Below are 27,298 nucleotides of genomic sequence, written 5' to 3'. Positions count from 1 at the left end.
TGTCAATAAACACTGGCAAGAGGCACCGCACAAGAAATACATAGTCAGCGTAATTAAAGATGAAGTCAACCCCAAAACTTTATTTACACGAATATGTTCTATGCAGGCCATCTCAGCTTCAAAAAACAGGTGAGCCATGATTGGTCGTTAGCTGAGCCCTGCGCAACTGAGATGTCATTTTCAATCAACAGAAGTGACAAAATGTCCGCCGTGGGATGACTAAAATGGGTGGATTTTGCTGCTTTAACTCATATTCCACAAACGCAATATCACTCAGAATGTTGTGTTTAGACTAGTGAAGGCACATAGAACATATAATTGCAAAGAATTTGGGAGGGATGACTTCCTCTTCAAGTCATTTTAGCGCCCTTAATTGGCAATTGAACGTTATGTTATTTCATGTTGAAGTTGGCCTTCTTACCGCTGTGGCGTGTTACTGTCATGCATAACATAAAAAAATTGTTGCTGACCTCTTGGCATAAAAAAGCGAGTACCCGAGGCAATGAAAAAAAAAAATGCCTCGAGTCAATATTTTTATTTGAGTTTTTTTTAATCGAGGTACACAAATGAACGATTCATTTCAGCCCTACACAGAACATACTATAGTAGAGAAAATTTTGGACTCGACTTCCCTTTAAGTATGACACTATGAAGTTGGAAAATGGAGCTGGGCGATACGTCTGAAATTTTTTATCAAAATGTTAGTATTTCATATCAAACAACAGATGACTATAAATCCTTCCCCTGCCAATATCGCTACCATCCCGCCAGCATGGCAGTGTAAACAAATGCATGCGGTGATCAGTCAAGTGATGTCCAGAGGACTACTGACACGGGTGTAACACAGAGAGATAATATTGAACTAGAGCATCAAGGTTACCAATTAATTACCTGTGGCTACTGCAGCACTGTTGGGCTGGCTGCTGGTGCTGCTGACATCCACATACAGCTCATCTTCCGCTTCGGTCGAGGAGGCGGACGACGAGCCGCTGCTCAGCTCCTCACTTGAACTACTTGTGCTATTGAGTAAAGCATATTTTCTCCGTGCAATCACTTCTCGTTTCTTCCTCTGCAGTAGTAGTCGCTCCTTTTGCTTCTGCGTACGCTGCCCTCCCCCAGGAACTGATTTGACAAATCGCTTCCTATGCAGAGGCCGCCGACTGCTCAAACACGGCCGCTTCAGCAACACGGGCTCCGCCTCAGGCCGCACCCATTTATGCGATCGGGTCCGCCTCGTTCGACCCACGACAGGGCGAAGATTAACTCCAGTGGCTCCTGTTGTGAGGACAGGGGCTTTTGGTTGGCCCGCTGTTGGCCCAGCTTCCACATCCTCCTCAGAGCTCAGTGTCTCCGAGTCACCGAATCGTAAGCTGGAGGAAGGGGACGAGGCACAGTCACTAAATGACGACTCATGATTGTGTTCATCCTCGCTAGAGTGACGCAAGAGTTCTTCCCTGGGGCACTGAGGGGCCACAGAAGTCTCACTAAAATGGCCAACTTTAAGTGAACAGTCAGACGGTCCTGCCTGTTGGACCTTTCGTTTTCTGCGTCCGGAGAGGCCTCGCTCCGAGTCCTTGTGAGCCGCCGTGTCCCTCAAGGTCCGATGCCTCGATTCGGAGCACAGGGTCGCAAACTCGCTGTCTGCCATTCCAATCACCTCCATGTTGCTAGGGAAGGTCTTAGCTGCCTCCATGGGCTCCGGGTTTACCAGTGGCTCCTTCAGATGCTCCTGTCTGCCGGAGGCCTCAGATGGCACTTCACTCTTCATAGCGGCAGCTCTGTCCTCACCGAGCTAACAGAGCGAGTGCGCAGTTCCTATGCGTCCAACCACTTCATCTCACAACACCTACAAAAGCAGGAAAGACAAACCAGACAGTTAAAGGCATTGTGCTGAAAGCCACCATCTGTGACTTCATCCTGCGAACCGATACCAGAGATGAAAGGTATGCTAAATAAAGGTTATCCAGAAATGGTCTGTTTTATCATTAGTGGTAAATTAAGGGAGCATGTCGAGCGCCACTGTAGCATGATATTATTTAATGACATGGAACGTTAGATGCTTTACGGCTCTACGGATGTGACCCACCCAAATGATAAAATCAAAACAAAAGTTCTCACAAAAAGAGAGAAAAGCAACATGCTGGTCTTTTGGTAACTCTTGAGTGCTGCTAAAGAGAAGTCAGCAGGTTAGAGCAGTCTTTATTTGGGCTCCAGCACTATCCAATGCCTTAACCGCCAAAATTAGAGTGGCTATCTTGATAGAAGTGTTAAAATCTCAACATATAAGATTTATTTCTACACTCTCGCATTTGGTTAAACTCACACCATGGCATCTGGATTTTGGCCTGTTTTAATGCCGCTTCTCCCCCATCTTCCTACCACCAATGGGGGAAGAGAGGTCAGTGGCAATGAGCAAGTGAGGTTGTGGAGCATCATAGCGAATAAAGTTGCCCACATGCCGCCCATTGCAGCTTTGTCATCTCTGATCCTTTCTCCATGTTTCTTCCTGTATTTCCCCAAAATGTTTTTGCTTCCAAGTTTTCATTGGTCAAATTGGGTTTGGGGGGTCTATTAAGAATAGATTTGACTTGATTTGAGAACTGATGAAGCTTGAAGCAAAAAAATAAATAAATCCCAAGACAAAATGAACAAAAGTATGCTAATGTCTCCTTAAGTGGGCCAAGTGTTTTGATTCAATGAGTCATCCACTTGCAAGGCCAATGACAAGTCTGTAGCAAAATGTCACAATGAAGATGAACAGAATAGACACTTTGTTCTGTTGAAATTTCTCTACAGTGTAAATTCTGCTAGATTGATGCCAAACACCAGCGTAGTGACATTTAACGCACTTCTAAAATACAACAGAGATGTTGTCTCTTTTTAAAGGGCATGATCCACGGTGACTTGAACAGTCCCTAAACCCTAATAGGGCTGCACGATATCGGAAAAACATGTGATATGGATGTTGACTATAAGGAAAAGATATTACCTAAAGAAATGACATTTGTATTATCTAATGAACGAATTACATTTTGTTCATGCAGCAAAATAAGCAAGCTCAATGTATTGTTAGCTAATTAAATTAATTACTGTATTTTCCGGACTAAAAGCCGCTACTTTTTTCGTAGGTTTTGAACCATGCGCTTATGTAAAGGTGCGGCTATTTTGTGGATTTTTCTTCCATCGCTAGGGGCGGTCTAACTGGAATTACAATACATTACAATACAATAGCCATTATCAGGTTGTGACTGTAGGTGGTAGAGTTCAACAGGCGAGGGCGCTGTGGACCAGGTTATGAATTAGGTGGTATGCAGAAGTACAGCAATAAAAGGTGGACGTTAACTGGAGAGGCAGTGGGCAGTGGAATGAAGATAAGTACTTTATATTCTCTTGGAACTGTTCCGTTTTAATCAGCAAAGTTTCTGCCGTGTTAAAGGGCATTGTTAGGAAAGAATCTGTTCAGGTACATACATGTACATTTACAGTTCAAAATCTTTCGATAAATGCAGTAAATATCAATTTTTTAAATATAGATAGGTAGTTAGTTTTAGTAGTTGGTTTTTTTTCATTATTATTATTATTATTTTTTTTTTTAATGGAGTGGGTGCGGCTTATATAAAGGTGCATCTTATAGTCCGGAAAATACGGTACCCTAGATTCAATATATTGTGCAGCCCTACCCAAAACTGAGATTAAGACCAGGGAAACCATGAAAAGAACAGACTCACACCAAATTTTTGACCTTCAAATACGAATTGCAGCATTCAAACTCTTTCTGAGGGAGTAACAATGTCTACTTGGAAATAAAACTGATTTTAGTGCATTTCTACATGATCCTTTCCCCAAGCAGTACAGTTTGGTTGCGTATGCGTCGTCATCTTTTTTTTTTTTTTTAATCCAATTCCTGGTCTCTTAACCAATGAAATGCATCAGAATGTACACGTGACGGTGTCGTGAGCCTCGAGTCATAATGGCGGACGCCGTCGATCGTGGGAGCTCTGAAATAAGTAACGGCAGTGATATAGACGACGTGCTTGTAGCCTTTGAACCAGTAGAACCAGTCGAACATGATATGTGGTTAAGATATATGTTTGTAGACAATAACAATATCGACGTGTTTGCAACAGAATAGAGTATGGTAATTACCACTCCATTTTTTTTAATTCAAACTAGTGCTCATCTTGCACTGACACTTTATTTTTAAGTCTTCGATTGAAAACAGTAAAGATGAATAAACTCGGGCCTGTGTGACTGTCTAAGCTCTCAAATTCTTTTGGAATTATGTTTCTGTCTGCTACAGGGGCTGAGATATTAAATATTTTGTAGGTGTTGAAAACTTCAGGTTTTCGAGGGTAATGGCAAAGACGACCTTAGGTTTTGGGGGCCTGTAGAACCAGGCGCTTTAGGCCTTAATGGGATAATCAGTGACCAAAGAGTACCTTCTCAGTTTTCAAAAAGTTGGTGACCCCTGCTCTAGACATATTTTTGACATCCTGTTTTTGCCATGTTGAAATCGGCCTGTTTTAGCGTGGATCCATCTTGTGCAGTACACCAACCCTCAGCCAGCCCTACCTACTGCTGGGACAATGGCTAGCCCAGTTTTTGATCAAATGACAAGCAGTGGGTTGTACCTTGCAAGCTAGTTCCCGCCAGCATTTTAGTCCTCTCCTCTATGTTCACAACAGCTGGCTGCTAGCTTCTACTAGTGGAAGCAGAGCGTGGTAAACAAGCGAGCTTGCTAAGCTTCAAGACAAAGAAAGCGGTTTTTTTTGTAGCCCATGGACAACTCACTAACACAAACCTCCACCCCCACCTAAACAAATTCAGAGAGCAATGAACAGGTTTCATTTATCCTCATATTTCACACTATTAAATTAAATATTGTTAAATTAAATTAAATTGATATTGTTGAGTGCCTGGCCATCAGCTGAGGCCATATAAGCTTGTGTATGAATATACTTATTATGTGTTCATTTTGTTACCGTTTGTTCAATAAAGGGACTGAAAGTGCACCGGCGGCTCTGTCTATCCTCGAACAATTATATTGGCATTAGAATACAACTAGCGCTGGTAGGCTATATTGAATTAGCTAACATCTATACTTTGTGTTGGCCATCAGAAACGTTCTGTTGTGGTGCGTTAGTTCTACTTTGCAGTAGATACACTGTACTTTTTCATCTTTTTGTGAAATGATCCCAAACTAGATTTTGGTTAGCTAAACCTGAGATATGGCCAGCCATGCTGTTTTAAATTAGTTATTAGTCAGTCCCAAACTACTGGGGTTCGTGAAACATTCTGTCTCGACGATTCTCCTCCTGCATCGCGCCAACTTATTTCAACACGGAGTGGTGCATTAGACCAGTGATTCCCAACTGTTATTGAGCCAAGACACATATTTCACTTCGGGGGAAAAAAAAAATCTCAAGGCACACCATTTTGCAAAACAATTGACAAAAAGTGGATACACAGTTTAATTGTACACCTTCTGTCATCTAGTTGAAGAGCATTTGGTTGTTCTGCCTGTTACTATACATTGTTAGCATAGATAAATTAGTAAAAACATTTGTTGTAAAAGAAAAGAATCAGTTTTGTTAAAACAACTGATATTGGATCATTTCCAGCGGCACACCTGATGATTTCTCATGGCAGACTGTTTGCAAGTCACTGAATTAGACAATGTCAGAAAAATTATCACAAATATTTTGCAAATATTTTGTTTGGACTTTTTTATTTACTGAATTAAATAATTGGAGTCACTGGATTAATAATTTCAGCCCTACAAGACTGTGCTTCAAAGTGATTCTTTTACTCTGGAACATTGGCATGTCATTGGTGGAGAAAATTAGTGTGGGGGTGGTTATTATGTTAATTTGTCCCTCTGTTTCGTAACAGTGGGGCGGAAGCACAGAAGAAGTTAACTCAAGATTTACTTGATTGTTTACTGTCACACTTGAAGGTTGGGCAGGCACTGCAGTAATCCAACTACGTGTAATCAAACAATAAGTCAATTTTCCATACTATATCTCATTCATGGGTGACTGAGCGCTGAATTGAATTTGTAAGTGTTATTATCAAGTATTTAAGTTATGCTTGTGTGACAAATACTGTTAAATTGTTCCTTTAAAGAGTTCATAGGGTCTATTTAATAGAACAACAGATATCGAATAATTGCATTTCATTGATGTCCTAGAGGAAAATCTCTTTTCACAGACCTGCATCCCAGAACAGATTGCTTGACCTCAGTGGTCAATTGTACATTTACTCACACTTTTAACACTGTATTACTGCATTGTCAATTGGAACTGGATTTCAACTGAATTTTAAAATATGTCCAGCTCATTAGAGATGGCTGAGTTATAATTTTTCCTTAATCAAGATACTAATCAGTTCTGTAATGTTTGGACTTTTTCCCCCCCGAGATCATGGACAGAAATGAACTGATGCTGCACTGACATTATGTGATCACCATCAGCCATCTTTTTATCCATAGAGTAATTAGAAAAATGTTACAAGTAAGATACAGTTGTTCTTCTGGTGTGCTGAACTGTCTTGCTAGTGAATACAAGGCAAGTAGAGCACCTTGACTTACGAGTTTTACTTAGTGACAATGGCCACGCTCATAACTCAAACCACGTGTACCTCAAATCATCTCTCCCCACTGAATAGAATGGAAATGCTTTTGCTACATTCCACCCCTACATCATACTCCTTTGTGTGTGCACTTCGGCCAACATGGGGCGGTATATTCCAGAAAAAAAATAAAGACTACTATGGGAGTCAGTAAGCTGTAGTAATATTTCCCATTTTTTCGCATAGGATAATAATATATGCCTGGGATTAGAGGTAAAACGATTAATCGGTGACTAATTGATAGCAAATAGCTATCAATAGCAAATAAATCAATCATTATTTTTGATCAGCGAATAATCGTTTAGATCATTTTTTAAATTTAAAATTGTCCAAATCTTCAAAATTTCCATTTCTCAACAGTAAATTTTCTCTGTTTTCTGTAGTCATCCATGAAAGCTGACTGATTATCTTGGTGTTAAATCAAAATTTAAAATATATTTTTTCTTTCATGTGTGAAACAGTAACTGAATCATAATTCATTTACGTTAGTGCACTCCCTGCACCATCAATTCGGAATGTCCTGTTTTGAATAAAGGGATACAAATTAAAACATGTTTTTATCCGAGTCATTAATTGATCGACAAAATAATCAACAGATTAATCGATCATTAAAACAATCGTTAGTAATTGCCCTACCTATGATTATTGATACATTTTCTGTCTACAAGTGCTGCCATTTGTATTCAAATATCTGTTGCGTAAACGCAACTTCATATCACAACACCCGCAGCTGTAACAAAGTGGTTTACACAAAACAAAAATAACAACATCATAAAAAATAACAAAACACCCAGTCAAAATACACTAACTCCCTTCACACTGGCACTTCATGTAAAAGGGGTTGCAGAGTCTCATTCCCTCGTGTATTACTACATTAGTACATGGAATAAATATGCTCAACCTGTTTTCCATAAGCATTCACTGTGTCTAGTTTGACATGCAACTGAGTGATGTGCAAGTCTCAGCTACCAAATGGAGAAGGTGTCTAAATGGCGTACATTCCCCCCCTCCCCAGCTCAGCATCAGAAGTCACAGGACACATTCTCTTCATACTATGAATAAAGATTTATCCTCCCTGAGATCAAATGACGATATTGGGGCCAACATGGCTACGGATGCTAGAAGCAAATGTTTTCAAAAGCACTTGCAGCTGCAAAATAAGTCAAGCTGCGGGATTGTGAAAGCAATAACTGGGTCTTTCGGCCTAGTTATTTTTTTAAAGGAATTAAACGCATGTATTTGGTCAAGACAAGCATGTAAGTCATAGCTTCTAGGGCGGTTGGTTAATAGTGACTATCAGCTGTCCGAATATTTCCCACAAACGCTATCGAAACCACTATTAACTTGTTTTCGCGTAGAAACGCAGGAAACAGGACTAGCCACCTCATCGGAATTATCATTTTCGACAATAGTTGAAAGAGGCAAAACTAGAAAGGAGAGCTAGCAGCCACTTAGAACACAACAAAGATTACGCGTATCTGTTTTCTGCATGTTTCATTTACAAACGGGTCTTTCAGTTCGACCGGGAGGTTAAAACCCGACATAAAAATAGGACAGGCGTCGAATCGAGGCATAAATATCAACGTTAAGACAAGCCGTAACTCGGCGGGCCTACATAGAAGTCGCAATTGTAAATGGCTGGGATTGTGAAACTGACAACAGTCCCGATGAGCTGAAAAGCAGCATCGAAAGCAATGGGCCCTGAAGGGCTACGTGCTAAGCTAACGTGAAGGCTAGCTCAACTCCACTATGCAAATAGACGATTTTATACCACTATTTAGACCCGCGAGCGTCTCGTTTCAAACCACCAAGGACAGAACAACATCTATACAGTGTGTCTATTAGATAAGATGGAAATATCTCACTCTGAGCTCTCGACGAAGTTCCCATTCCTGCCTCTCGAGTCGACACTGTTGTTTACCCAGCAGGTCGTCTGTTCGCTCTCGCTGGCTACAATACTGGGATTGTATTCATTACCGCACGGAGGCGCCAGATCGCACCTTAGGCGTTTACGACACTTTTACGACAGTTGAATTGGTTGACCCGACAGCCGACACATCTTGTAACTATGGTTGTTTTACATAAATATGTGTCTTTCTTTTTGTCATTGCACAATCAGTGACGAAAAGATGCCAGTTACTCAGGGTTAAAGATTAGGATTTTCATGACCGTGATTGATGCTTATTGCTTTCACTGTTTTGTATATACAGGCCACTTGTCTGTCAATGCAATACCATCGCGCCCACTGGTGGTCATAGCGACACCTACGAGCGACCTTAGAAATTAAACTTATATTTCATCTATCCACCCGTTTTCTTCAAATAGTAGTATTTCTAATACTGCTGTATGGGGTCATTATTGTAGCAAAACCATTTATAAATGCGTATTTCAATCCAGAAATGTGTAAAAAGAATCCGTATCCGTAAACACAGTCACAAATGCGTATTGAGAATCTGCAAATGCGTAACTGAAGTCACAAATGCGTATTGAGAATCTACAAATGCGTAACTCAAGTCACAAATGCGTATTGAGAACCCACAAAAAAAAAATCTGCAAGTCACATAATAGTGGTCCTAATACTATTTCAAAGCTAACCTACATTAGAGTGCAGAAATTTCATATAGTAGTGGGAAAATGTTACTTGTAAGAGTCCGTTTTTTTTTTTTTACTTATACAGTATACACCTTAGTAGTCGTTCTACTTGTGTTCCATTCTTATTCGTACTCGAGTACTCGAGACCAAATCCACATGGATTTGTTCGTCCAGGCCAGCGTGAGGCACTGTCGCGTTCAAAGGTGGGGAAAAAACCCATCTGCGCACGTGAATGTAAAAGTCAGTCGTTAAAATGGCGTCGGTAGCCATTTCCGCGGCGCTGAAGAAAATAACAGAATTAAGGGTTGTTGACCTCAAATCTGAGCTCAAACGACGGAATTTGGACACTTCAGGTGTTAAAAGTGTGCTTCTCGCCAGATTGAAGGAGGTAAAGATCGTGAATGTTGTGTGTTCAACGCAATGGAGTGCATCTACTAGCGAATTGTTAGCCTGCGAGCTAGCTGGTTTAAAGCCTGCCTAAAAGCAGGTAAACCGAACGGATAAGATTTCACTTTCAAAGTCACGCACTTTTTTGATGGTCGGAGCAAAAATGAATGTCATTGTCTTATCAGACAATTTATTAGTTACGTTAAATAAATGCAGCACGATTGCGAGTTAAGTGTATCTTAATACTACAATGGTTAGAAAAAGCAAGCCGAAGATTATAATTGCATTACGTTAATGTTGAGGAACGAACAAAGCCAACGCAGTTAAGCGTTGTCCTTGTTCTGTACTATTAGCCTTTACATGAAAGAATGGGATTATTCGCAGTAGGTGATGTTTTCTTTTTTATGATTTTCTTAGAGCCGTTGTTGAAGATTGAAGTATCACAATTTCATGTTTTCAGAGGCCACATATGTTTAGTGCACTTAGACCTTCTAGTTTGGTGAACGCAAGTTTGGTGATTTCCCATCTAAATAATATTGGCCTAGTTCATGGGGGGAGAAAACTTTATTACTGCGTCAACGAAAGTTAAGAGGCATAAGCGTCAGTGGCAGAACAGTTAAGGGTGTTTGGGTTCACGAATGTATTTCTCATCATCATTTGTTCTTTCAAAAGCACTTAGGAAATTTCTGAAGGTGGGCTAAGCCTTTTCCAGACATGATTTGTGGAGCCACTAGTCAAAAGTGTAATTGGGATGAACTTGACAGGGTTTAACCGATATGCTTATCTGCTTCAAGGCTATTGAGAGTGAAGATGCGGACTCCAGCGGTATTGAAAGACAAGCTCCAGTAGGCACATCTACTCGGAAAAGTGTAAAAGGCAAAGGTAATCTATTGTTTGCACTACTCAACAGTGTGGCTTCAAAGTAGTTCGACGGTTTACAATGTCTGCACTCATCTTTATTCAGGAAAGAAAATTGATTCGGACTTGGACACTACTGTGGAAGACAATATGCCTTCCAAGGTAAGTGACATACTTTTTAGTTGCTGCCGTGTGTTTTTTTCCCCGTTAGGCAGCCCCTCCAGGATTTTGCGGGCATTTTTTATGATTGTTGCGGTCTAAAATGCCTGATTTCGTGGGCAATTTTCCAAAAAGGTGCAGCAAAAACTGCGATAAAAGTTCCAATTTTCTGGGGTTCAAAACCTAATTTGTTTACAATCAAGCAAACTTTTTCTACAAATTTGAAGTGGATTTTTACAAAAGATGTTTGAAAGAGCAACAGATATTTACAGATGTGTATATTATTGAAATTGGATATTTAGTACACATCTCTCAGCATCTGGAGTTGAGTCAAATATGACGGCAAGTCTTTTTCTTAATGTAGCTGCTCCTCAGTGCATCTTCTTTCTGGTAGACTGCAGCTAAATACATATATTTTTGTAAGATGATGATAAGCGAGAATGGCTCATCCATTGATGACGTTCTCTCTCGGGGATCTTGTCATAGCTGGGTAGTCACTAACAGACAATGGGATGTTGATAGCTTCACAGATCTGACAAGAAAGCGAAAACTTTGACCACTCTTAGACTTTTTCCCCCCCAAATGGGTGCCTTGATAAAATGTAATATCACATCAGCTTGTACTGTGAAATAACTACAGGTGGGCAATATATCAAATTTTAAAAACAATTTGTGAATGTTATTAGGAGCATGTGAAAACATGTACCAGTAATAGTACATTTACAATCATTTTAATATGATCAGTTGGTAATTTTGCACATATTTCAAATTTGTCTGATGATTCAACTAACACATTTAGCGATAGGTTTAATGATTGATTTACGTTAGCATATTGCCCAACGCTAGGCTTACCACACATTATTCGCATACACATTTTATATTCCCTTTAACTGTTTCTAACCTTAATTTGTTCTGTGCTCCCGACAGACCTCACTTCCATCGCCTCCGTGAGGATTTGTAAAAAGTGCATGTTTGTTTCAAAACTTTTCACGTGTAATTGGAACGATAGTCTTGAAGTGCTTGTCGATGGATTCCTTTCTTTTATAATCTATTATTACACTGCATTTAGAACAAAATAGTTTACGCCCGCTTTTTGCTGCAAGAGGTCCAGATATTGGTTTGCATGGTCCTATGCCGTGTTTTTAGTTGGTAAATGCTTAGCGTTTCTTTGCTCCACATCTCTCTGCCGTCAACGGGCGTCATCATCTGAAACGGGATGTGACGTTGGGATTTTCTTCTTCGTGACTTTAGCTACCGCTGCTATTTCCAGTAGGGTGCCCTCGGAGCCTTTTTAGGCAAAATAACTCCCAAAGTTTCGTGAAAAGTTCATTTTTATCATGTAGTTGTGGCGGTGTTTAAACAAACATGCGGTAAAGTGAGATTTTGTGGAATTTTCTTGAATTTGCGTTAATAGTTGTGATCGCAACATTGCAAAATCCTGAAGGGACTGGTTAGGGCTGAAGTGATTAAGCAAATAACCAATAATTATATCACGAAAAGAGTCCAGGGAAAGTCTGTCTCAAAGATTTGCAGTGATCATTTTCCACATGGACCAATGTTACTACACATTCGCTTGCCACTGCATGTAGAAATAGATTGGTGGGATGGTGGCAAGCCAGGACGAAAGAGTGCATATAAGACAATGTCCAAATTGTGGTATCATTTCATACTTAAAAAAGAAGATAAGGGCACTGCAAAACAGAACTGAAATTGTTTAAATTAAGTCTACCGGAAGCTTTGATGGCATACTTGAGCAAACCCACACTTAATGGCTTTCTCTTCTCGTTTGTTGTTTCTAAACACCTAATGACTCACTTTACTTGCAATCTTTTCTAGGAAACAGAGGAGTGTGCATCAGAGAAAGGTATGTATGCTGACGCATTAATGTAGAAGGTCTTTATACTGTACAAATCATGCACAGATGGTGGCAAAAGCACCTTGTGCATACCAGGTTTATGTTTTCTTCTAGGGACTTCATTTTTCAGGTTACTAAACGCTAAATGGACATGTTTAATATCGATATGTCCCACATATGATGCACTGGAAAGGCGTTGCACGCAAGCTTTGTAGGACGTATGCTGTTGGTTTTTCAGCACTTCCAATGGATCTGGAATGCAACTGTCACATTGCAGGAGTCACAAGATGCAATGGGCGGCATTCTAACTGATATATGATCAAATGAACAGTGAAACGAAGACTTTTGAGGATCATTTGTTTTGAGGAAATTCATCTGCTCCTCTTGACATGATGAATTGTCATCCTGGACATGACATCATGGACAGCCGAAGTAAACTGAATAGTAGTCAGTTGGACTCTTCTTAAAGCGGCCATCATGCGAGATGGCTGCAGGAGACGGCCTGTGTCTACATAATTTTAAAAGCTCAAAATGCATCGGCATTTGGAATGTCACAGGATTTGATCGACTCTTCAAGGCAGTTGTCCATCTAAACTGCACGGATTTCTTTCCCGCGAACGACAGTCGGGAGTCGTAAGCTGCAGCGCAACAGTTCGACGATGCTTGGACTACAACGACAAAGACTTTGGTTACAGAGATGCATGTTGTGCACACAGCTGTGTGTTTGCTCACTGGACACGTCAGACGGCCATCAAAAGGATGGACTCCAGGACTTTTTATTTATTTTAAACATACAGATGACCTTTCTTGGACTGACCACTGCAATCAATGAAAGTAGAGGATGATTGGTTGAGAATTCCCTCACCTTCATTTCTGATTTGAGTCCCACCAGGAAAGGTTCACCACCTTTGGGCGCCATCAGGAATGCGACATTCACCATGAATTGGCTTTACTGGAGTCCTTTCCAAGTGATGAATACTAAATCCTCGCTCCCTTTCAATGAAGATTGTGTGTTTTGTGTCTTCCTGTGGTGTCTACGCCCTCGATGACCACTAACACTAAATGTGCTTTCTATTCTACTTTTAGGTGAAACATGTGACATGTCCATGTTAAACGTGTTTTTGCCATGTGTATCCTTATTAAATCCCTCAGATGTAACAGATACAGATGATGGTACACACGAAAATTGTAAGCCTGCGCTCGGCGAGGACAGCTTCTCTCAGCCTGAGCCTGAGGCTGAGACCACGGCTGAACCTGAGGTTGAGACCACGGCTGAACCTGAGGTTGAGACCACGGCTGAACCTGAGGTTGAGACCACGGCTGAACCTGAGGTTGAGACCACGGCTGAACCTGAGGTTGAGACCACGGCTGAACCTGAGGTTGAACCGGAGACTGAAGCCACTGTCGGCGAGGCCGATTCTGAGCCCGAGGTGGTGGACGCTGACACGGATGTCGAGCCAGAGCTGGATGCAGATGCCGAGCAAGAGGCTGAGGCAGATACCGAGTGGCAAGTTAACGACGAAATAGAGGCTGAGCCACAGAGCGGTGACGAAGCAGAGGCCGAGCCGCACATCGACGAGGCAAAGGCTCAGCCACAAGTTGACGAGGCAGAGGCTGAGCCTGAGCCGCAGGGTGACGACGAGGCAGAGGCCGAGCTGCAGGACGAGGCAGAGGCCGAGCTGCAGGACGAGGCAGAGGCCGAGCTGCAGGACGAGGCAGAGGCCGAGCTGCAGGACGAGGCAGAGGCCGAGCTGCAGGACGAGGCAGAGGCCGAGCTGCAGGACGAGGCCGAGCCGCAGGACGAGGCAGAGGCCGAGCCGCAGGACGACGACGAAGCAGAGGCCGAGCCGCAACTAGACGACGAGGTAGAGGCCGAGCCGCAGGGCGACTGGGAAGCTGAGCCCGAGGCGGCCGGGGAGGCCGAACCCGAATTGGAGTCTGATGAAGAGATGGCTGCCGAAGCCGTGGATTCCTCGAAAGAGGCCGAGGACGATCACCTGTCTGTGTCGATGCAAAATGAAGACGCCATCACCTTAGATGTTGATGGTGATGATCTTCTGGACACAGGTAAACATGTGAAACTTCCAGATTCAGAGGCCGACAAGGGCAACGATGAGCCTGAGGCCTCTGCCGAGATGAGTACAGATGATGACATGAAGATGGAAGACAAAGATGGTAAGCAAGATGACGGCGCCTGGGGCGAGTCGTCAAAGGACGGCAGAGAGGCCACGAAGAAAGCTGAAGCCGGAGATAAAGAAAAGGATTCTGGGAAGAAAGGTCCCTCGTCTACTGGGGTATCTGGTCAAGTAAAGAGGTTTGTCTTTCTATGTCAGTTCTTTGATACTACTATCAAGTTCACCTCTATCACAGCGCAACATTGTGGGTAGCTTCAAGATTTTTCTTTTTTTGCCATAAGGGAAGTGTTCACAGATGATCCCAATCCCTCCGATTATTTTTATTTTTTTTTCTCATGGTAAATTACAACAGTACCCAGGAGTTGAAAAGCCCTCTTTGTTACTTTGCCTCTTCCAACGCTGTAAACGCCTTTCCCATTTTTGGCTGAAGTGCATTGATAAGAGCATTAGTTCTCTTGATGGCACCTTTTATATTCACTGAGAAGGTCCACACACCACCTGAAGAGTTCATTGGTCAAGGAAAGTAATTGGCTGACATCCTGACTCATCACCACTGGAAAACCTCTGAAGCCTTTGAGACATTGTCACATCTACACGCCTTGTTCACAGGATTGTTTTTCTTTCCAAAACGTATAATGTTTGTTTTTCCCCCAAAGATGTGTCCTTGTCACTTCATAAGAATATTTCATTTGCCGAAGCTCATTTGCTGTTTGTTGTGGCACCGTTTGCTTTGTAGCTCTTCACGAGACAGAGATGGAAAAGATACAAAGGATGATAAGGGTAAGGCGTGTTGGAAATCTTCATTTCTTTTGACACTTTTTTGTTTTAATTCCCAATCCTTGCTTAATTTGTTGTGGGAAAGCAGTTGTTGGCAGTGGCAGCAACATTACCTCTTCTCATAACATTTGGGTGAGTGGCCTGTCCTTCAACACCAAAGCAGCGGCTCTGAAGAACCTCTTTGGCAAATATGGCAAGGTAATTTTGCATCCTCTTTTTATTTTCCGCCCAGTATGGTTGAAATGAAAATCTCAATCTGTTGCTGACAGGTTTTAAGTGCCAAGGTCCTAACAAACGCCCGCAGTCCGAGCTCGAAGTGTTATGGCCTGGTGACCATGTCTTCCAGTGCAGAGGTGACACGTTGCATCTCTCAACTGGACTGCACTGAGCTTGATGGACAGGAGATATATGTTGAATGCGTAAGTGAAGTAAACTTCAGAACATGAAACTTTTTTTTTTTTTGTTGACTTGCATTGCCTTCTTTCTAGGAATGATTTGCTGCCGATACTTATGTCTGTACACGTACTTGTAATACCACTAAGATAGTATGAAACCTGATACTCAACCAGTTCCTCATAAGCTATACGTACGTTTAAGTCCTCCCTGAGTGTGCGGTAACTAATATAAAAACAAACAATGCCACAACGTAAACCTAATATAAAAACAAACAATGCCACAACGTAAACACTAGATGTAACAATACACATACGCATTTATTCTTTATACTCTAAAAGGAGTTGTATATTATAAATCCATGTTTAATAAAAGATGGTTTCTACCGATTTGATTGTGACTGTGTGTATGAGTTATATTTTTAATCAGTGCTATATTTAAAGTTAATATTTTCAACAACAATTTATTTGAAAAAAACATTTGCAGCAAAATTGCAAGACAATGGCATTACCAGATATCAAGCAGTACTCAAATGTAAATACTTGGTCTGTAAAAAGTGTTATTGGTACATCATTGCGATGTCTTTCTTTAACCTGCTGTGTGCTTTTTCTAGGCCAAAAATTACCCTTTCAAAAAAGAGTCCTCCAAGACTGAATTGGATGACACAGCAAGTACCGGCAAGTCAAGTGAAAAGCGCAGTTCCACAGGGACCAAGTTGTCTAACAAGTGGGTGAGAATAAAATGGCAAAAGGATTGCCTTCTCTATGTAATGACTTCAATGTGATGTCCTTCCATGTAGATCACAGCAACCTTACAAAAAAGATGACAAATCTGGGGAAAAGGACAAAGACTTATCCAAGGACACCAAAAGTGGCAAATGTGATTCTGGTACATCAAATTCTGCCCAAAGTTCTTCAAAGAGAGATGACAGATCTGGACGTAGGTTTTTACTTCTTTTTGTTATTTCTCAGCTTTTTTTACGGCTCAAATTGAGGCATACGTGGTATCATCCTGACCATGTCCCATGACGTGCATGTATTCTGTAAATTCAACTGCCTCACTTTTTTACAGGGAACATACTTTAAGTTAAGAGTTTCAAAAAGTATGACTTATCAAAAAGCATTCATTTATTGAAACTAGAGCCACCATTTTTAAAGTGTTACTGCACATTATACATATGGGCGCACATAAAGTACCCCATCACGTCCTCTCACTCCCTAGCTCTCTTGCATTTTTTGACAAAATACAAAGAAGGGGTCTTTGTATGGCTTTTTAGCTAATGCGGTGTTCAAATTTCAAAGCATAAATTTTGGGAACGACTGTCTACTTTTACGCCTGACCTTTCAAGAAGAGCAACTTGTGCTTGCGAAGTTCAGTACCCTTTGGAAAATTCCTGGTTGATGTTTGCATGAAGGGAACTGAAGTACTGCTAAAGATGTGAAGCGTTGCTCAAATGATACCAAAGATATGAGGCAGAATGAACCTGCAGAAAACCTCCCAACATAGACCATCATATGAGCCCACAAGATATGATAATTTTGCAGCATATTTGTGCTGGTGTTCTTGTTTTGTTTTGTTTTTTGTGGAACTGCCATTACATTCAACAAAAAATGTGTTAAAACATCCTCTGTTGAACTTCATATTTTTGATATGGTCTGATTTTTTGGGGGGGGGGATTTTTTTCTTCTTTTTTTTTTTCTTCCCCCTCCCTCCCATTTTGATCGCGACCTTGGTAGGCAACACTACTGAACGTTTTTCCCCTCGGTCTAATTTGCATCAAAGTGCATGCGTGAGAAGCACATACCTAGTACCTCGCTTGTCGAATGTAATCTGTTCAGTCGCTGCGTTCGGACAAGCCCTTTATCATGCGCGTAACAGCGTGCCCATATTTGGAAGTGCTGATGTTGCAGCCGACCAAGAAGTAAAAAGTGGGGCTTTTCCCACTTGTTTACAAGATGCATCTTTTGTTACAAAAGAAAGCCCAGTCTTTGCTCATTTTAAAAAGAAAAATCAGGAGGAGACAAGATGTGTCTTTCAGTGTTACTGCAGTAAATGCACTTTATTTCTCAGGGCTTCCTTCATTGTCCTCATGCCGCTACTTAAGTCCGCCAAAATGGCAATAAATAAATCGCTTACCAGCCCCTCTCCTATTGGAAACGCTTCTGACGTCACGTCGGCGCCACTGTAAAGTAGAAAATGTTTCAATCCGAAGGGATTTGCCGTTGTGGCAGACGTTTGAGTATGCGCAGCGCCGCCCAACAATGCAATCTGGGGTGCCGCCCCTCACCACATATACAATGAATGGAGTTGACAACGGCGCGCTGCAAGTTCAGAGCGAAAATGGCTTACGGCCGCATGAAACCGGGCAAAGAGCCATCGGTCGGCCAGGCCTGATGTAGGTCCTTCATAGTGGCAAACACTGCAATTGCAGTTAAAATGCATTGCTGCTGCAGAGGACATCAATTGCTCTGGCTGGAGGCGGGCATAAAATTTAGGTGGAGGCGGCTGCCTCGCAATTTTGAAGACAGGAAAAACCCTCTATAATTCAATATAACAGTTGTGGGGCCTTATTCTATTGTTTTTTGTTTTTCTCTCTAGGGTCAAAGAGTCCAGGCAGTATGGAGCAGGGAGATCAGACCAAAGGAAAGTTGACTTTTTTCAAAACGAGACCTTTTAGGAAAACAAGATATTTTGAGAAGGTAAGAAAGACTTTGACTCGAGACGGTTTAGTTGCATCCCCACCTGGTTGTACAATGTACTTCTGTTTGGTTTGTTCCAGCCTTTTGTTCACATGCCCATGCAAAGACGTCCCAAATGGCTGATACCCCCTGAAGAGGTTTTCACATCTTTTTCCATTATTTTTGTTTGGTCTTCACCAATGGGATGGTTCATCAATGTAAAATTTACTGTTCCCACTGCAGCTGGAGATGATTAAAAGCAAACAGCGGTTTGTCAACAAGGAGGGCGGCTTTGTTCCTTTTGCAAAGATAAAGGAGCAGAGTATGCGCGAACGGATGGAGCGTACCCGTAGAGCCACAGAAATGCGCAGGTAGATGAATAAAAATGGACATAAATGTAGGAGTATACTTCAATTGCGTCAACACTTTTTGGTTAAGAAGGAAAATGTCAGGCACATTTTTGACCGGCTAATTGCTGTTTGGATCTTAATGTGTCAATCTGCAAGCAGGACCTGACATCACAGGTTATTTGTATTTGTAGTGTTTTTAGTGCTAAATTGTGTCTATGCTGATTATTTATAGGCACCGTGAAATGATGGAACAGGCACGCCGTGAGCGGGAGTGCGAAGAGCGTGAGAACCTTTTCCGTGAACGCCAGAGACTGGAGATGGAAAGGCAAAAGCTGGAGAGGGAACGCTTTGAGAGGGAGAAGCTCGAAAGGGAGAGAATCCGAATAGAGCAAGTACGTACACGGTATACTGCCCGTAAAAATGAAAAAAAGTGTAAAAAGAATCGTTATCAAGAATCATTTTTGGAGGTGTTTTCTTTTAAGTGTGGAATTCTTTTTTTCTTTCAGGAGCGGCGGAAAGAGGCAGAACACATAGCACGGCAACAAGAGCTCAGACGACAGCAGGAGCACCTCCGTTATGAGCAGGAAAAGAGAAACCTTAAAAGAGGCCGTGATGTGGAGCATGGGTCTGTACACTTTGCTATTTTAGCGTTGTCTTGCGACTTTACGCTGGAGCAACACTGAAATCAGTTCCATGACACTAGATGACTTTCGAGTTGTTCAGCTTTTCGTTAATTTGTTGAAGGCTAAAACTGCTGCCATCAAAACCATTACCAAGTATTAACCTGTTAATAATCTTACTTGCCGTCCACGTTTCAGGGATCGCAGACATCCGCTATTTAATGGAATCCTGCTATTTATCTAGCCATAAAATAGGGTTGGTTAAGTAAACACTTTGTGGTTTAGTTGGTCTGTTAAGCAATGTGTTGGTCGACTTTGCTTTTTCTCCCTGACATTCAGGAAGTCTCTGTGGTAAAATGAATAGCCCCTAGTATTAGTATATCTCATTCTATCCCATACGAGAATGCAATACGGCAACATAGTTTTGTTTTATGCGTTGAAATTAATTTAAGATGTTGTGGAAATTAAGGCAACCTCCACAATAGTTAGCGGGATATTTTTAAACACAAAACAACAAAATCACTTTGCATTCTGTGCGATGGGAAAGTTAACAACTATGGGGAGAAAGGTTGCCTTTTGCTGACACAGCAATGTGTAGGAAACAAACGTAGAGAGGGAAAAGAGAAAAAAAACTAGTGACACAAGAACAGCTCAGGAAGAAGAAAGTGAAGGTTCTAGACTGGCCAAGTCAAAGCCCGGATCGCAACCCAATAGAAAACCTGCGACGGGATCTGAAGATTGCCGTCCACCTGAGATCACCCGGACCCTGACTCAGCCGGCGCAGTATTGCAAAACTGTCAAAACAACATTGCGCAAAACCCATTGCTGGCTATCCAAAGCAATTGGAAGCTGTTATTGTTGTCAAAGGAGCGGCAACCAAGTACTGACTATGATTTGATGACTTGGTGTGAATAGTTTTGCAACAATTGTTTCTTCCTGTAAGCTACATCATGGTTGTATTTGTTGTACAATACAGTAATCAGTTAAATGGTCGGGTTTATAATGAGAAAATGCTTAAAAATGAAACTTAGCAAAGAAAGTAAAACCACTATGTGTTTCACATTTCAGTCGGAGAGACAATACATACTGGAACGGCAACAAGAAGCCTCCAGCCGATGCAGCTGATGCTCGTCTTAACCAAGGCGGCAACTTCAACCGGCCGCCGAACCGCTTCTCCAACTTCAACACCCGCCAGAGGGGCCGCTTCCCACAGGCCGATGTCGAGCAGACAAACACGTTTGACAGGTTCGCTTCAATTCAATTATGAGCAAATCAGTCGCTGAACTACAGTGTTGTAGGTATTGCGTGACTGTCAAAAAAAAAACTACATTAGTCACTGAGATGGGAAAAGCAGGGCTCTGTCTGACACACTGAATCCAAGATGGAAGCCATTACCGCAGTTTGTTGGTGTTTATTTGACTCTTCATCAGATGCTTCCCACTGTACAATGAATCAAAACAAAGTTGCAGTGTTGGACAAAGGATGGTAAAAACTAGCAGTCAACAGAAATATCTGCACCCTGCCTTCTCTCTCCCTGTACCAAGCAAACGAAAGATTTCCAGGTAGACACAGGTGCTATTAATTAGGCAATCTTTCCACCCCAGTGACACACCCCAACACACTTAGCTCCGCCCACACACACAAAGAGACTTCTTATCCATAGCAACATGCAAGAAACATCCCTGCCTCTACAGTAGGTATTAAAGTACAGACACTCCCATACTTGCCACCAAGTTGTTTTAGAAGGACACTTGTCAGTCGTTAAATTTTTCTCAAAACAACGTTGTTGGTGTGTCAGAATGTTTTCTAACTCACCTAGGTTAGTGTCTGTATTGAGTATCCAGCCCAGGGTTAGACTTCAATGGCGTCACGGGGCCATCGCCCTGCTGTGTCATGTCACTGCCCACTGTCATAACCTGCCCCGACCGGGCCACTAAATCATTGAACATTCAAGTCCCAAAAGTACATTTTCAGTTTTGGACTGAAAGACGTTTATCCTGAAACAAGCCAGCTGAGAGGATGCTGTGGTGCCACAAGAAACAAACTCACCCGATGCACACTTGGCTGGATATAGGGGGATGAATTAAGGTTAGCCTCATGCAGACCCCTCACCAGTGCCCGGGGGGCGGTGGGTACTTATTATGAATAACCTACAGACAGTACTTACTGCCTTGAAAGGTGTGTTTGCAACACATAATTTTTTCGATGGATGCGCCACTAACCACCTCTGGACTTTGATGCAAACATCGGTTAATCGTTACCCTAAATTAGCCATTGTGCCTCTGTTGACATCACCGATGACCCAGATACCACCACTGCGCATGCGCGTCACAGACAGGCAGATGGCCAGCAGGAGCGGCGGGAGAAGCAGTTTCGAGAGAAAAACTAAAAAAATAAAATAAGTCGACTTATTTTGCCACCCATAATGTCTTCACATAATAATGGTTGGTAAAACGTTTGGGGACTGCTGCTTTTATAACAAAATACATATATTGTGCCCCGTTGTAAGTGCTGAATAAATATTTTGATAATTACGTAGATGATCATTCTTTGAAGGATTAATAATTTGTGCAATTGCAATGCCTTGATTTGAGTGAGGTTAGTACACAGTCATAGCCATGAGGGCACTTGTACAGTATAGAGATGCTAAATATGAAATAATTAAGCAACTTAGGAAAATCCACCCAACACACACACACATGCTCACACTGAGTCTCATCTTTGTCCTCTTTTCACAGGCGCAACCGGTTCGCCGGCGAGCCGGAAGCAAAGAAGAGTCGCCTCTCCCCTCAGAGAGAGAGCACCAGCTTCGAACGGTATCCCAAGAACTTTGAAGCGGTGCGACGGGCCGAGCCGCTTCCTTCGCGCACAGACCTCCGCGACACCGACCGCAGGGATCGAGACGAAAGGCGGCCCATCCAGATGCACGATCGACCGATGGGAGCCAGGGTGTCCGGCATGTCCCAACCCCGCTCCCCCAGGGACGGAAGCCACGGCTGGAAGAACAACGCTGACATGAATGCCAATAAGGGCGAGTTACGGTAAACCCTTTCCCCCCGTTTGTCACCCTTGCTTTTTCCCCCTATATGACCTCAGCTTATTTGCTGTGGCGTTCTTGTGCATTACCCAGCGGACCCATGCGAATTCGCACGGAGCGATCGGACCGAGACGGGCCAGGTTCCGCACTTAGAGGAGATTCTTCAGCCAGCCGAGGAAGAGGCTCCTTTAACAATCGGGATGGAGGAAGAGCCATGGTGATGAATAGCCAGGTCTGCTTACCAGCTTCTTATCACGCCGAACCACTCATCTATTCCTATGGGAAGCCGTTTGAGCATTTATTCCATATCCTTCATTCTCAGTTACAGGTCCATGTACTAACACACTCAAGAGTCCCATCTACTAAGGTTCTGTGCACTATTGGAAAGACTGGGGTGCACTAGTAGATTATCGGTCAATGTTTTTCCCCATTACTGGATGACATCTCTGTGCTGTGTTACTGTGGGGACAAATGTTTGCATTACTTGACATTTGCATGCTAATAGTATTACTACTGAAGTGCTAGATGTCAACTAGTTGAATTTTTCACTTGTCAGCTGGCTTTGCTTCATTAGTAAGATGTTACTAGCATGCCAAAGATGTGCTACTTCAGAGGTCAAGGAGCAGACAAGTGGACCTTAAGGTTACTGAATAAATGCTCAAACTGATTCGCCTAGCAAGACAATTCAATAGCAGCCAGACTAGTGGAACGACTATTCTTACCACTTTTGTTTTTCCCACTACTGATGGCATTTCTGCACACTAGTTGGTGGTGTTGTCATGAACCCAAAATGCTGACTACGATACCAATGCTGAAATGTTCCCACAGCAAAAACCTAAAACGTCAGTAAAAGCAGTGGCAGTAAGAGCTGACACAAGTTAAAAAAAAAAAAAAAAAAATTGTCGGACTAAGCATAGTCAGAATCCCATTTTTCCCGTCTATGTAATCGTCTATATTCGCGGTGAAAAAAAAAAGAAGTAATTTAAAAAAAAATTAAAGAATAAGAAAATCCCATAACAGTGTGTTATCACCATGAGGAGAAGGTTTCAGATATAGCTTGGGTCATTTTTCTATTGATAAAAACAGAACACGCGTTCCACTTACCCGAACACAATTTGGTCCGGCCGCCGACTGTAGGTATATAGATAATATAGATATACTGAATTGTCTTGCTAGTAAGGACAACAAATGTACACGGACCTCAAACTGGATCTGAAGTGTATGGAAAAAACGCTCAGTTGGCTTTCCATGTCCGTACAGCCTTTCAACTCAGGCCGCCGGGTGGTGGTGCAGCGTCATAGCAGGGAGCAGGGAATGAGGAAAGAGTGGCACGCTAGCTCGGCTTCCCAAGGCGGCGGTGGAGGCGGCGGCGGCGGCAGCGGAGGAGGAGGGGGAGGAGGAGGAGGAGGAAGCTTCTCTGACAACCGCAGGATGAGCAACAGTCGTGGCAGCATGATGTCGCCGCCGTCTAGGTAAACGCAGATGTTCTGGGTAGTACATGGCACACAGTCGAAATAAATAAAATAATGAGCTTATGTGGTGCTTGTTGACATAATTCCACCAAGGGGAAAAATAAAAGTTTTGGGGTGCGATCGGGACGGAGATGTTTTGTGTGCCGAACCTCTGATTTACTTCCTCTTCTTCGAAGTGAAGTGCAGTTAAGTATTTTGCGACACGCGTCTCCTTTCTTTCGGCACCAAACTAATATATTTCTTAACAGTTGACACGCACGCATTGTAAGAGCCGCTCGGGGAAAATATAGGCCCTCCACCAACTGTTTCTCATTCATTTATGACATAATTTACATTAGAATATACTCAATAGAATTTTAATAAATAAAATACCTTTATTAGACACTCGAGCAGCAAGCAATCATTTTAGTTGATGACGTCATTGTCAGGGTGCAATAAAGCGCATTCCGTCAAAATGACTGCTCTCGTAGTTCTAATAATTTCAAAATCCTGGTAGTCGCAGTGTTATCGAAAAAGAAAAGTAGTAATCCTGAACTTTGTGATATGCCTTTGCGCAATTTTATAATAGTATAAAGTCCCTGAGATCCTACATCAAGTCAAAGAAATCAATAATATCCAGTATCTTGCTGTTGTATTCCAATTTTTGGTATCAATTTTGATGCCACACCTAATTTGTTTCCCATTCAAACACATTTCCCCTTTCCTCCTAAAATGAATATACAAAGTCTACACACCGCTGTTCAAATTCCAGTTTTTTTTGGATAAGCGGCTCAGACGTGATATGAAAAATGAGACAAGACATTCCCCTCCAAAGTATTGGAACGGCAAGGTCAATTCCTTTGCTTTTGTTGCGTACTGAAGACATTAGGGTTTCAGACCAAAAGATGAATGCTAGATAATTTCAGAAGGCCATCTTTTATTTCACGGTATTTACATCTAGATCTGTTAAACAACTCAGGACAGAGCACCTTTTGTTTGAAGCCACCCCATTATAAGTGCATAACTATTGGAACATGTGACTGATTTATGTTTCGTCTAGTTGCTCAGGTGTTCCTTTTTACAGTGGGGCCAATAAGTATTGGGCAACAAAAAAATTTGGAAGTTGACCCATTTAAAAAGCTGAGAGGTTTGTAATTTTCATCATAGCTATACACCAAGCGTGAGAAACAGAATGTAAAAAAAAAAAAAAAAAAAAATCCAGGAAATCAAATTGTATGATTTTTATACAATTTGTGAAAATGGGTGGCCAATTAGTATGGGGCAGCCAGCAAAAGTCACTTTTAATACTTGGTAATTTAGCCTTGGTTAGCAAAGACAGAGATCAAACGGTTCCTGTAGTTCTTGACCAGGTCTATACACGCAGTTTAGTTATCGTGGACACGCAGTTTAGTTATCATGCTGGAAGACCCAGCCACGTTACAATTGAACAGGTCGGCCAAGAATATCAACATAGTTGATGACAAAAACAGCTGTGAAGAAACAACCAAAAAACCACAGTTAGTGACATCACTGCCAACCTCCTCAGGGTGGGGGTGAAGGTATCACATTCCACTTTAAAGAAGAATTTGACAGGCCATACCACAAGATGCAAGCCACTCACCATGATGTTGCTAACAAAATTTTTAAAAACATGAAAGAAGTGAAGTTCTATAGCAGTGATTCCCAACCTTTAATGAGCAAATAATTAAGCTCGAAAAATTTCACGCCACGCCACCAAACAAAATGTTACAAAAAATGTCAAATCTATACTTTGTATGATGTAATAGAAGAAAATTATTTATATAATTATAAGTCACTATTATAGATAGAGGAACAAAGATTTAAAAAAAATTATTAATCATTTTTTAACCAGTTTGATGAGTTCCCTGCAGCACACCTGAAGAGCTTCTCACGGAACGAACACAAATGTGCCTGGCTCACTGGTTGAGAATCACTGTTCTATAGCGTGTTAGCTCTGAAAATGTAAGGATGGTGACCCCAAGTGGACAAAAATAATACTGAAACTCACGCATATTTTGTACATCTATTGTTGTTTAAAAATGCAAAATCAACTTTTATGTGATTACTTTGTTTACCCGTTCACTGCCATTGACGAATGTACTTATCTTTTCACAGTCCAGCCAGTCAATCCCAGGAAAAATCTTTCCATTTTTTTTCAAACGTTAGGGTAAAAGAGAAGGTCTGAAAATGTCTGGCAGTGAATGAGTTAATCTCTGGGACGATTGGTAGAGTAATGGATTCTAAAAATTCTAACGGTCAATATTCTTGACTCTTCACATGTCCTCCTCTTCCTCCAGTCATTCATCTGGAATGAGTCGCATCGTCCAAATCACCAGCAGTTCCGTTCCCAGCGGCGGCAGCACGGGTGGCTTTAAATCTTTCAAAAGAACACGGCAATTCTAATGTGGACCACATCGAACCAGTACAAACTGAGGACTCTGATGCGTTTTATTTTCTAGAGTAAGTCTTTAAGGTGGCGCAGTGACATTGGCGGGATAAATAATTTTTATTTTGTATAAAAGTGTTCATCATAGGGTTGTTGTTTTTTTTTTTTTTTTTACATTTCCACTTTGTTCACAACTTGAATTGTACTTAGGTGATTGTTCTTTGTAACATGTTAATATTTACCTCCAGTTGTCATTTATTTTCTTATTCTTATCAAGGCAATTCTTGATTCCACTTTTAAAATATCACATACCACAAAAATATTTGTTAGCTGTCATAACTAGTAGTATGTTTTGATAAATTCTAGAATTATAGATTAATAATTCAGGAATTATTACAAATGGTAATTTAGCCCACATGCATAAGGTTTCATAACTGTCAGTTAATGCACATGAAGGAAATAAAGATGTTATGTTGACCACCTGATCAGTTTTTGAATCTGGTATTGCGCAAAGCCATTTGAGCATTACGGTGTATCCTTCATACCCATCCTCACGGTTGTCCTCTCGTATGACAATTTAATGGTTAAGATAAGAAGGCCTTTATTGATCCCACAATGGGAAAATGTTAGTTGACATCTACATATTACTAGTGAAGTGCTAGATTCAAACAAGTTGAATGTTGCCATTATGACCAGTAGTACTTGCAGCACATTGATAACTTGTGTACACACTAACATGTAGTTGTCCCACTAGTGAGGACAGAGAAAACAAGTAAATGGACACTATCTTCACTGCCACCAAAGGCAATTGATGTAACTGGGAGGGATGGCAGTGAATGAATTTAAAATAGAATGCCTCATCCATGATATCCATCTTGTCCATATCTAATACACTATTTGCCCTAATTAGTAAGACAATTTAGTAGACTTGTTGAATGACTGTCTTAACCAGAAACATTTTAAACTCCTG

The 27,298-nt window shown here is 41.7% G+C and overlaps 2 protein-coding genes across 4 annotated transcripts in view; one reads left to right on the top strand and one right to left on the bottom strand.

Annotated features, from left to right (window-relative positions):
- The window catches only part of rnf111 (ring finger protein 111), a 30,883-nt gene extending 22,289 nt beyond the window's left edge, over positions 1-8,594 (bottom strand). For all 3 annotated transcript variants that reach the window (XM_086026190.1, XM_086026191.1, XM_086026192.1), the window contains exons 1-2: positions 8,496-8,594; positions 892-1,846 (exon numbers count right to left, since the gene is read on the bottom strand). In XM_086026190.1, the coding sequence (XP_085882316.1) occupies positions 892-1,768 (877 nt within the window). In that variant the 5' untranslated portion in view covers positions 1,769-1,846; positions 8,496-8,594. The remainder of the gene's footprint in view (positions 1-891; positions 1,847-8,495) is intronic.
- Positions 8,595-9,445: 851 nt separating this feature from the next.
- Positions 9,446-26,805, top strand: sltm (SAFB-like, transcription modulator). Its single transcript, XM_086025708.1, has 20 exons — positions 9,446-9,610; positions 10,404-10,491; positions 10,574-10,629; positions 12,462-12,489; positions 13,633-14,794; positions 15,352-15,395; positions 15,481-15,590; positions 15,662-15,811; positions 16,399-16,511; positions 16,585-16,724; positions 18,384-18,484; positions 18,565-18,621; positions 18,707-18,834; positions 19,046-19,205; positions 19,320-19,438; positions 20,502-20,678; positions 22,172-22,474; positions 22,564-22,702; positions 23,731-23,942; positions 26,240-26,805. The coding sequence occupies exons 1-20, from the start codon at positions 9,476-9,478 to the stop codon at positions 26,343-26,345; spliced, it is 3,528 nt and encodes a 1,175-aa protein (XP_085881834.1). The 5' UTR covers positions 9,446-9,475; the 3' UTR covers positions 26,346-26,805.
- Positions 26,806-27,298: the final 493 nt, after the last annotated feature.

Source organism: Filicampus tigris, chromosome 3 (assembly GCF_054856515.1).
Source record: "Filicampus tigris isolate MCC_2025a chromosome 3, RoL_Ftig_1.0, whole genome shotgun sequence".
NCBI lineage: Eukaryota > Metazoa > Chordata > Actinopteri > Syngnathiformes > Syngnathidae > Filicampus > Filicampus tigris.
The sequence above is the reverse complement of the archived record's forward strand: the minus strand, read 5'-3'. Positions and strand labels throughout refer to the sequence as shown.

Coding starts and splice junctions, on each gene's coding strand:
- sltm (XM_086025708.1), top strand. CDS start 9,476: ATGGCGTCGGTAGCCATTTCCGCGGCGCTGAAGAAAATAACAGAATTA. Junction 9,611..10,403: donor TTCTCGCCAGATTGAAGGAG/GTAAAGATCGTG, acceptor ATCTGCTTCAAG/GCTATTGAGAGTGAAGATGC. Junction 14,795..15,351: donor GTATCTGGTCAAGTAAAGAG/GTTTGTCTTTCT, acceptor TTTGCTTTGTAG/CTCTTCACGAGACAGAGATG.